General features: G+C 40.8%; 1 protein-coding gene across 1 annotated transcript; it reads right to left on the minus strand.

The window, feature by feature from the left end:
- Window positions 1-276: 276 nt before the first annotated feature.
- On the minus strand, window positions 277-9,164 carry FAM161A (family with sequence similarity 161, member A). The gene is made up of 6 exons (XM_009886025.1): window positions 8,986-9,164; window positions 7,352-8,533; window positions 6,785-6,952; window positions 2,548-2,647; window positions 1,363-1,517; window positions 277-736 (listed from the first exon to the last, which is right to left on the minus strand). Exons 1-6 carry the CDS (start codon window positions 9,144-9,146, stop codon window positions 277-279), a joined length of 2,226 nt encoding a protein of 741 aa, XP_009884327.1. The 5' UTR covers window positions 9,147-9,164.
- Between the last annotated feature and the right edge of the window lie 2,023 nt (window positions 9,165-11,187).

The raw sequence follows: 11,187 nt of genomic DNA on the forward strand, positions 1-11,187 counted from the left end.
TCATTGTATGAACAGAGGTGCACTAATGTCACAGAAGACTAGAATAAAGAAGATTAATATAAAATTAAATATTTTTTTTGGTCAAAATTAGTAACTTGGTCTTTCTTACTGGAAAATAGACAAAATTTCTGAGCTGGAAAGACTGTTAAGCCAAGAGCTTTAAATTCACAGAATTTTGTGTCAGGAGCAAAAAAACCAAGTTTTTCTTGGGTGTCTATTTCCCTGCCAGCAATGAAACGGGTTCCTGAGCCCCGGGCCATCCTGTCTGCCTTCCTTTCAGTCAGCTTCTTCATCGCTGGGTTTCTCTTCTGAATCATCATTTTCATATTCCTCATATCTGAAGGTACCCTCAGCTTCAGGGTCAGACTGACCCTCTTCACGCTCATGGGACTGATCAGACTGAGAACAGGGTCTTGACTGATCATCATCCTCTTCCTCCTCCTCCTCCTGGGAAGAGCCAAGTGACAGGCCTGCCTTTGCTTCTTCCTCATCCTCTTCGCAGTGCTGGTCAGAGGTGGGGCTGGACCCAGCCTCCCCTGCACGGCAAGGCTGATGAGCACGAGGACTGTCTCTTGCCTCTTCCTCATCCTCCAGCTCACTAAACTGACCATCCCGCGTGGAAGCTTTGACACTTTTTCTCTTCTCTTCCTCCTCCTCACAGGACTGCTCAGATGGAGGACTACTGTCAGCTGCCTCCTCAAAGGATTCCCTTTCTTTCACTTTATCCTTGCTGACTCTGAAAAGACAAATTGCATGTATGATTTTATTTTCAGGTAAGATGCTTTCCAGTAAGTTTTAAACTACCTTCACGTAATCTAGGACAAATCCTGATAAACTTGGCTGGGGTGGAACCAATGAAGAAAAAGGGAAGGGGGGGACACTAGTGTCTCCTTTTATGCTAGAAAGTAACTCACCAGTATTGCTTATGTATTTCACTTTTTTCATTTCTACTTCTTTTTATATAATAACACGTAATGGATATTGAAAAGTGATTTTTTTTTTATAAGGCTTATTTTAAGAATTCAGTAAAGCTAATGCAGAATTAAGTGACTGTCAATTTTTTGATGAAAGGAAAAAATAATGTTCTTCATTTTTCTTTGAAGTGCATTACATAACATATCCAGTACTCTGTTTTATGAAATAATATTTAATTCAGGAAAAACAATTCAAAAATACATACCAATGTCAACATTAGTAAAGCGAATTGCGTAGTCCAATATTTACCTGTGAAATACTACAAATAATCAACCCCCCCCAACAAACCCAAACAAACAAAAAAAAACCCAATACCCATACATCAAAAATTACTTTCTAATTACTAGGTATGCAGTAGCAAAACAAAAAGCCTTCAGCAATTCCTACCTTTCGCTGGCATGAGTGGAGTTATTAAAATCTTCAGGACTGGAGTATTGTGGCAATTTAGTGGTTTGTCCTTTTTTTGAAACAAACTCTGGGCATATCCCCAGTGCTCTCAATCTGTTAGAATAATGCTTTTCTGCAGCCATTCTGGCATTTTTCTGTAGGAAACCAACAATGGTTATGTGTTATCTAAATGCATTAAATGCCTGTGTTTTGATACTTTTGTTTATTTATATTAATACTCTGTTTCTTTAATTGCATCTGACAAGTTGAATAATTATTCACTGCAGGTAAGAATTGCAAAACAATACTTGACACTTTTACACCAGATTTTCCTTTTCTGTACTAGCTTAAATACGTCTTGCTCCCTTCGCCCACTGGCTAATGAAGAGCTATATATTCTGTATACAGCTACTAAAGGAGAGGGAAGATGTGGACATGCAGAAAAATCAAATGTCATCTTCCTAGGGCTTCTCCCTTATCTGCTCTCGTCCTCCTCTGTCTTCCCTCTCTCAGAGCTGGTGCCCTAAAAAACCAGGATTGATTCACCTTCTTACAGTGCTATTTAACAAATTGCATAGGTGCGTATCTCTGCCTCTGAAACTGAGAGTGTAAATTCTGTTCCTCCAGGTAGTATCTGAGCGAGGAGGACTTGTTCTCCAATCTACACAGATGCTCCTGCCCTGCAGCGATGGCAGACCAGGAAACCCATGCAGGCAGAAGGGACAAGGGAACCAGTGACCTATGACTTGCTGCTTCTCTGGGTTTTGAAACAGGTCAGGGACCACACTACCAACGCGTGGTTGTACTAAAATGGAGAGAGGAAAAACACTGCCTCTGAATTTTAAAGCAGATAGTAAGAATGCTCAAATTTTCTTATCACTTCTTTCCCAACTTAAGCCACTCATATTTTTGCTGTAAATTTTTGTTGTATTCAGAGTTACTCATGTTATAACTGAACTGGACAATACATTTAGAACAGCTGCCTCAGTTCCCTGCGCAAGCAAGCCATGAATGCTTAGTCACAAAAGTTAGTAATATTTATATGGAGACAGGGCAATAGAGATTAAAATGGACAAATACTGGTCAAAAAAGTATTTTTCAAATATCTTCTCTTTGAAATGTTTGACTACAAATGCCTTATGCAGTATTTGAAAATAAGATTAAGTAATACAGAAGCAAGACAACCTGAGAGACTCTTTCAAAAAGCAATGGCCTTTGATTTACTCTTTCTTCCATTTCTTGCAACTCTTGCAAATATTCTTGCATTCTCTGCTTCTCGTAGTTCCTAAGGGAAACACAGTACAAGAGAAATTATTATTAATTTATAATACAAGAAGTAATTTTTTACAGCAGCTGAAAGTTAAATTGCTCATAACAAACTAAATATTGTCTTCCTGAAAGATACATAAAAGGTACATTATTTTATGGTGGTTACAGGGTCTGAGGTATATTGTCCCATGTTCACAGCAATTGCGTGCCTGGAAGTACTGAGCGTAACTGTCTCCGAAGTGGCACTTTGTATAAGCAGAGAGGTCCTGGCTAGTGAGGTTAAATAGAGGCTGTCTGAGTTTGGATTCTTAGGGTTCTTTGGAACTTAGGTTTTTTAAAAAAAAATTGGATACTTAGGGCTTTTTAAATGCTGATTTCATACAGATATTCCAGTTGTTCTAAGCAAAATTAAACAGAATACACCATAGGAAATTAACATCATTAAATAAAACTCAGTACTTTAAGGTACAGTTTGATTATAGGAATCGTGGTACTTTACCAGTCTGTCTCACAAGAAGGATGGCCACGTTCTGGATCATAGTACACTTTTTTTCCTAGTTGGTTTGTCAAGGGCCCAATCAATACAGCACAATGATGAAACTGTTGATTCATCAACTGAAAGGATATCTCAGATCATAGCAAGCACTAGATAATCCAGGTAGCACAGGTTGTAATCCTTGGAGTGTGACAGAGACACCTCTTTGTGATGTTGCCTCTGTACTGGGCCAGCTCTAGCATTACTTAGATGGTTAAGGGCAAGTATAAGAGCTAGGGGGCATTTTACACTTCTGTCTCCTCCTGCCACCCTCTGAATTTCTGCAATATGTCTGTGCATTAAGGCAAGTTATTCACCATTTTGAGGGAGGAAACTTCATTGTTGCTACTTGCTTGCTCTCTCGGGCGGCTTTCTACAAACCTAATTATCTGTTAGAAGAGCACTTACGTTAATATACCTTATTACCCAGCCTATGCTGAAATAAGCATTATCAAGTTAAGCACTCGTACCAGCCTTAATGCATCAGCACTAGGGAAGTAATCTTGCTTTGTAATAGCATAATTTTATGTGCAGACAAGAATAAAGCATGAGTGTTTTACAATACCCCTGAAATCTGATTAAGCTAAATACTGTAATGTGAAGTTTGCTGTTGAATGAACTTAAATCAAACTGTAAACACACCCACTGTGTCTCTTAATTCTCTACCTTGGTACTGTAACTCAAATTGTTTTCTGCTTCTGTCCTAGAGTCAAGGCCCAAGGACACTTAATGTTGTAAAGCTCCTGTTATTAACAGCATCTGCTGGTTGTGTTGCAAAAGCAATTGTGCTTGAGCTCTAACAAAATAGTTGGAAAGTACTGCCTTCTTTGACCTGCATCTCTACCGCTGCATCTCTGCTCTCCAGGACCCTGTGTAAGCCCTGCTTCTCTTAGACCACTGCTTCTTCCTATGTGTGCTTTGGCTTCAGCTGTCTTTGGGGAGGTGGTAGGTGGGCATAGGTGTATGCTGGAGAGTCACTGACTGCCCACGTGGCCAAACAAAATGCTTGTTGCAATGCTTCTTCCAGCATTTTGTGGCTTACATTGCTGAGCCACTGCACTTCATGCTTTCAGCATGTGAGAATGCACATGCTTCAGTTTCTGCTGTTTTCTCTTTCTGGTCATAGTGCAGCAACATTGGTGGTAAATAACCATTATGAAGTTGGGTGGAACAACGTGCAGTATTGTCTAGCAGGCGGTGCTGACCTATTTCAGCAAATTTGCTTATTACAGCCCAGAGTTTAAAGTCTACTAAGAATAAATCCACAGTTTTCTGTTTTAGGTGTCTTCTTTCTTTATAGCTATGTAAAGCAAAAAAAGAATAAGGAAACCTTATTTGTTAGCCTTCAACTCTGCCATAATGACAGTCTTGGCCTCCACCCTCATTTCGGAAGGATCCCTATCCTGGACCATATTCTAAATGTCTTAAAGCTTAGTATGGTAACTTAAAAGTTGCTAATCCAAGCTGTGAATCTTGTAGTCAGGCGTGTCTCATGACCTTGAATTGTTTTGCCCTACTACTGTCAGTTACTGGTAATTTGCTTGGTTACTGGGAATTAGGATCCATAGTTGCTGCCCAAGAATCCTGCCTAGGCATGAAGCAACAGGGGCAGAGCAGTTAGTACCTCTCACTGCCTCCATGTAACAGAGCCTTAAATGGTCCATAGTGCTGTGGTGCCATCGTGCCCACACAGATTATAAACCTCACTAAAGACTCATTCAAACAAGACTATTTTTTTTCCTAGGATTAAAAAGAACAAGAAGCAGAAACGGTTAAATTAGCCACAAACAAAGTCAAGCAGCAATTTTGGAGTTCAATCAGCATTAGAGAGCTGGAGCCATCTGGACTGCTCACTTACAGCACACTGAGAAGGCCCTGATGTTGTTCCCTGTGTACTGCTTTTCTCTCTATTTTTGTATAGAAACAGTCTTTGAATTTGCATCTCTACCAAAGGTAACTTTGGATCTCATTCCTCCTAAGCAGCAGCAGCAGCTTCCTGGTTAGCTGTCGATATGTGTGCTAAGTTAAAATAATATTCCTGCTCTAATTTTCCCTCTTAAGTGGGAACCTGCCGGGACAAAGAAGTGAACTGTGAAATGTTTGCTGCTGTGGGAGACAGCTATCACCGAAGCTGTACCAACAGCTATCAGTCCAGCAGTGCAAGGATATTCTGTAACTACACTGGTCCTTTTCCTTTTGATTTTTTTAAAATTTGTCCTCTTTAGTTGATACGGCAAAGTTTGATACTGTCCCAGACAACATCCTGTTGTCTAAAATTAGAGAGACATGGATTTGATGGATGGATCACTCAGTGGATAAGAAATTGGCTGGATGGCCACATTCAAAGAGTTGTGGTCAACAGTTTGATGTCCGAGCGATGAGTGGCGTTCCTCAGGGGTTGGTCCTGGGACCAATCCTGTTTAACATCTTTGTAACCAACATGGACAGTGGGATCGAGTGCATCCTCAGCAAGTTTGCCAACGATACCAAGCTGTGTGGTGTGGTTGACACACTGGAGGGAAGGGATGCCATCCAGAGGGACCTGGACAGGCTTGAGAGGTAGGCCTATACCAACCTCATGAAGTTCCGCCAGGCCAAGTGCAAGGTCCTCCACCTGGATTGGGGCAATCCCAAGCACAAATACAGGCTGGACAGAGAATGGACTGAGAGCATCTCTGAGGAGGATTTGGGGGTGTTGACTGATGAGAAACTCAACATGAGCTGGCAATGCATGCTCGCAGCCCAGGCAGCCAACCGTATCCTGGGCTGCAACAAAAGTGTGGCCAGCAGGTCAAGGGAGGTGATGCTGCCCCTCTACTCCGCTCTGCTGAGACCGCCACCTGGAGTACTGCATCCAGCTCTAGAGTCCTCAGCACAGGAAAGACATGAACCTGTTGAAGCAGGTCCAGAGAAGGGCCATGAAGATGATCAGAGGGCCGGAGCGCCTCTTCTATAAGGACAGGCTGAGAGAGTTGGGGTTGTTCAGCCTGGAGAAGAGAAGGCTCCGGGGAGACCTTATAGCAGCCTTCCAGTATCTGAAGAGGGCCTACAAGAAAGCTGGAGAGGGACTTTTTACAAGGGCATGTAGTGATAAGATGAGGGGTAATGTCTTCAAACTGGAAGAGGGTAGATTTAGATTAGATATTGGGAAGAAATTTTTCACTCTGAGGGTGGCAACACATTGGAACAGGTTGCCCAGAGAGGTTGTGGAGGCCCCGTCCCTGGAAGCATTCAAGGCCAGGTTGGATGGGGCTGGGAGCAACCTGGTCTAGTGGAAGGTGTCCCTGCCCATGGCAGGGGGGTTGGAACTAGATGATCTTGAAGGTCCCTTCCAACCCAAACCATTCTATAATTCTGTGATGCAATTGAGAAAACACAGGAGTGTCCTGTTAGCTAATCCATAATACTATAATGTGGAACATATAGATCAAAATCATTAGAACAGGCAACAATTTTCCCAGTTGAAATATAAAATTTGGGCACTTTTTTTACTAGCTACTTATACAGTGGATAATTTATCAAATGTGTCATTATGTAAACTTAGACTACGCTATTTTTTACATTGTATGTTTAACATACAATGTAGAATGAGAGATTCAGGGGAATGCAACAAAATACCTGAATGTTTTTAATTTGGATTTAGACATCTGAGCTAGGCTCTCATGTGGGTCAATGGCCTCAGCCCGAGTTGTTACAATTTTCTGGAGTTTTTTTGTTCTTTGCTTCTGCATTGTTCTGTTCCTTTTTTGCTGTTCTTCCAGCTTTCTCTTTTCCTCAAGTGAATTCCTGGGTGGAAAAATAAACTAAGGCTGAATTCATTTTAAATCCAGAGCAAGACTTCAAAGGAATCTTTAGGCAAAGGCGATTCAAAAGAGAAAAACAAGGTGAAAAAAGGTTTGGCATAAGATGACACAAGGTATTTGCCATTTTAAGGGATTCGGGCATATCCTGGGAAACAGCAGTTAATTGTCTCTTTCCTATGGATATTCTGAGAAAAATGCACTACTGTTTCTTTAACAATCATAAATACTAATTAAGTCATTTTATATTATAATTAAGCCCTTATATTAATATATTAAGTTGTATATTCACTGTATGGAAGAACTAACTACATATGTAGAAATACAAAAGAAAGCTACTCTTAAAGTATATATATAAAATGTAGAGCATCACTAAAGTAGTAACCTTATGGCTTGTAGCCGTCGTCTTGTGGATTCTGTGATTTTTGGCGATTTCGATTCACCAAATCCTGAGAGATGTGAATTTGTGCTTGAGTGTCTCATTTGAGGTTTACGTCTTGGAGAGGCGTATGGCCAGCGTGTTTCTTTCAACTTCTCTTCATCCTCTTGAATGTCCCTCAAAATCTTTCCCTTGTTTGAAGGAATATATGGAGTACGAAGATCGAAAGGTTCGCAGACTGTAAGGTGTTTCACTTGTTTTTGTTGCAGGAGCTGTTTCTGAAATTTCTGGTGTAGTCGTTCAAAATCTGGAACATTTGATTTGATCTTGGGTTTATGTTCTGCTTGCTTTGGTTCAGTGCACTTGTGTTTCTTTTTATTGGTATCGCTTAAAGCCAGTCTGCTGTTGGGTAGGGATGAATTGCGTAGCAACTCTTCAGCTCTCATTCTGATCCTGATTTCTCTGTAGAGCTCTTCCTCCTTTAGCTTGTCGTTAACAGCTGGACTATAAACACATTTAGGAACTGGTTTTGCTTTGAACAGTTTTGTTTTCTTTTCAGGTGCGGAAAGGTCTCTTAATTGCATTTTCCTGATTTCATTCCTTTGCTTCTCTCGTTCAATGAATTTAAATGGCTTCTGAGAAGCCAAGAGCTTGAGTTTGCTCCTCTCTTTCACTGACCTCCTGCGTTCTTCGTTTCGTTGCACAATTTCATGGTAGAGTGGAAGGAAGATGGCAGCAGGCACTGGATTGGCTCGGAATTTTTTCTGACACTCTGCTTCTTCCTCTAGTTGCTTCTTCAATAAGTTGTTTTCCAGTTCAATCTGTGACTTTGATTTGAGATTCTGTTCTTTTTTCCTAGCTTCTCTAATAGTCATCTGGAAAGGCTTGGGCACAGTAACTTTTGGTGACCATGCTTTCTGTTTCTTCCGTATCATTCTGAAGGCTGGTGACCTTGGTAAGCTGTGTTTGGTGTGGGAGATGTAGTCTTCCACACAGAACCCGTCCCACATTTTTTCAATCCGTTCCTTAGCAAATGCAGACGATCCCGTTTCGCTACCATTTTCTTTAAACACTAATTCTCTGTCAGACCCATCAGATATACTTGAGCCTAAAGGATCACTTAAGTCAGAGTCTGAAAAGGATTTGTGCAAATTTAGAGGCTGATAGGAGCTCTTCTCCCAAGTTGGCCTTTAAAAAAAGAAAAAAAGGTTGTTTTGAGTCCAGTCCAACACTGATGCAAAGCTAGTAACTTCCACTTCCATCATTAGAAAAAAAATTAACAGCACTGGTGGGGAAGAAGCGAGGGGGAAGAGAAGGGCAAAAAAGCAGCACATGGGGCACTCGCACCAGATGACAGTTTTAAGTAAATGCTGATTGTGAACAAGTCAGCACTTGTTAAGGATAGGCACTGTGCTTTGCTAAACATGTTGCTCGGTTTCTGCTGCACACACACTTGTAAATCTCACAGTATGTTAGCAAGGTGAATAAGCATTTTTATTATTAAAACTAACTTTTCTGTGATTATCTGCTTGTAGGAAATGGGAGAGTAACACTTCCCAGGCCCAGAAAAAAACCTGCTGTTTTACAAACGTCTGCAAAGCATTTGGGAATCTTCGGATAAAAGGTACCACCAAACTTACCTACAACACACGTTAGAAGCAGCATTTTTCTTGTCGGAGGGTTGTACTCCTTTTAAGTATAGTTTATTCCGATACATACTTTCTAATTTTGCCATGGTCTCCAAGTGGGCATTCTTCAACTCTTCTAGCTTCAAGTAATATTCTTGATTTGAATTGCACATTTTGGAGAAGTCTATCCACTCATCAGAGTCTCCATTTAGAGAGGGGGTCTGCTCTCTGTCGGTATTTGAAGCCAAATCAAAACCATCCTAGAAGAGATGTTTGTAACATTTTCTGACTGTTAGAAGAAAGGGGAACAAGGTTCTTAATACTGCTTTATCCTAAGTAAGTCTAATGAATGATACAGTAACACCAAAGAGAGATACCTGTATACAAGCGTTAATGCAGAGTTACATGTAAAATTCCTAAGTCTGTCCCTGTAACCAATATATGTATACCAGGAAATATAATCAAAAGGACTTATCAAAATAAAAAAGTTTAACTGTTTTGTGAAAAGTGTAATTTTTTTTTCCTTCATTACTACACAGCTCTAAAAAAGCCTTTATTTAGAAGCAACCAAAACCACAACAGAACCTTCTCTGCCTCCCATTTCCCGAAGCATTCTAAAAATATACTTGTGTATAAATGTTTATTCCCTTTTCCTTAACTTACTGTGAAATAACAGGGATTCTGCACAGCTTATAGTTCCACTACTGTTTGGCAGCTTGCAGTTGTGTGCAGGTAAGCACATTCCTTACACATTTTCAAAGCTTACCCAAGTTAGAGATGTTAGTAAAACCAGACTAGCCTGCATTACAAAGGCTGCCTTTAAGTTATTCTTAAGCACCGTTTTAAAACGTTGCAGGACTTGTTTCTTTATCCAAAAATTAGAATAATCCTTTTCCACACGAAGGTATATTAGGGGTCTTGTTTGTTTTGTCAGGTTTTTGTCTCTTTAACTCGTTTTTTCCACCCCTAGTGACCCAACGCTGTATGAATTCCACAAACCAACGCGGCACGTTCGAACAGCCGTTACGGGCGGCCCGGCGAAACTTTTAAAAGTCACAGCATTTTGTGATGGCTTCTCTGGAGCAGTGGATTTGCTTGACACTAGGTTGTGTATAAATACACCCTAAGTTGGATGAAAGGTCTTGCTCACAGATTGTTATATGGAGTGTTATATGGGACGGCTCAATGTCCAAGTGGAGACCCATCATGAGTGGTGTTCCTCAGGGGTCAATACTGGGACCCGTGCTGTTGGAGATGTGGACAGTTGGATCAAGTGCACCCTCAGCAAGTTTGCCAATGACACCAAGCGGTGCGGCGGGGAGCGGGCGGGGCCGGGCTCCGCCGGCTGCGTGGCTCTGCTCTCCCCCTCTGCCCGCGGGACCTGCCCACGTTTAGGTAACTTTTTGCAGGATTGCAGTTGGAACTCGTAACTCCCTCCTTGACCAGCCCGCGATTTTTACCCCCTCAAACCATTGAAGAATCTTCTCCTGACGTGAAGTTCGTACTACGGATAAGCAATTAAAGAACAAGGGCGAACTGGGATCAGCAAAAAAAAAACACCTCTCCAGAGGCATTAATGATTGCTGGGCCTATTTACTGTAGTGAATTATAAACACTTCTATGTGGACAAACAGATGAGATTACATCACACATGGTAGTTTTAAGTGTAGCCACGAATTGGAAGTTTGTGATGATGGGGACAGAAAGATTTAATCTTAAAAGTTAAAACCTAAAGTAAGAGATCATTGCTGGTTGTAATCCTGTGGGCTAAGGCCTAACTTGCAATTTTAAACAGCCAATAAATAATTACTGCAGAGCATTAATGCCTAAATTGATTGTCTAACTTATTTGTTCTCAGTGTTTGAATTATTCTGAATGTTCTACTTAGCCCTAAGTGGAAGTATTTCAACAATAGCTGGTCAACAAAGTGATGCAAGTTTACTCAAAACCTTCAGCTCCCATCATAAATAGAAAAATGAGTTAGTCGTGAAAGAATTACTCTCCTTTAAACACAGAGAGGACTCTAGTCATCTCCATAGAGCAGTAATGATGAAAGGGTTAATTAAAAATGCCAGGCTAAGAATTAGAAGTTGAGAAGTGTTTATTCTAAACTATGAAATGTAATATTAAGAACAAATTCAATTAATGTTAAACTGAATGAATCCTGGGGCAGTCAGGATTTGCCTGTGGCTGAGGATCCCTGCATTACATAGC

Source organism: Charadrius vociferus, unplaced genomic scaffold, assembly GCF_000708025.1.
Source record: "Charadrius vociferus isolate BGI_N301 unplaced genomic scaffold, ASM70802v2 scaffold455, whole genome shotgun sequence".
Lineage (NCBI taxonomy): Eukaryota > Metazoa > Chordata > Aves > Charadriiformes > Charadriidae > Charadrius > Charadrius vociferus.

What these genes read in the sequence shown, in the direction of transcription:
- FAM161A (XM_009886025.1), bottom strand. Translation starts at nt 9,146, where the DNA reads ATGTGCAATTCAAATCAAGAATATTACTTGAAGCTAGAAGAGTTGAAG. An exon ending in CGACGGCTACAAGCCATAAG is followed by an intron (nt 6,953 to 7,351) that starts GTTACTACTTTA and finishes TTTTCCACCCAG; the next exon opens with GAATTCACTTGAGGAAAAGA. An exon ending in TCCACTCATGCCAGCGAAAG is followed by an intron (nt 737 to 1,362) that starts GTAGGAATTGCT and finishes TTGTCTTTTCAG; the next exon opens with AGTCAGCAAGGATAAAGTGA.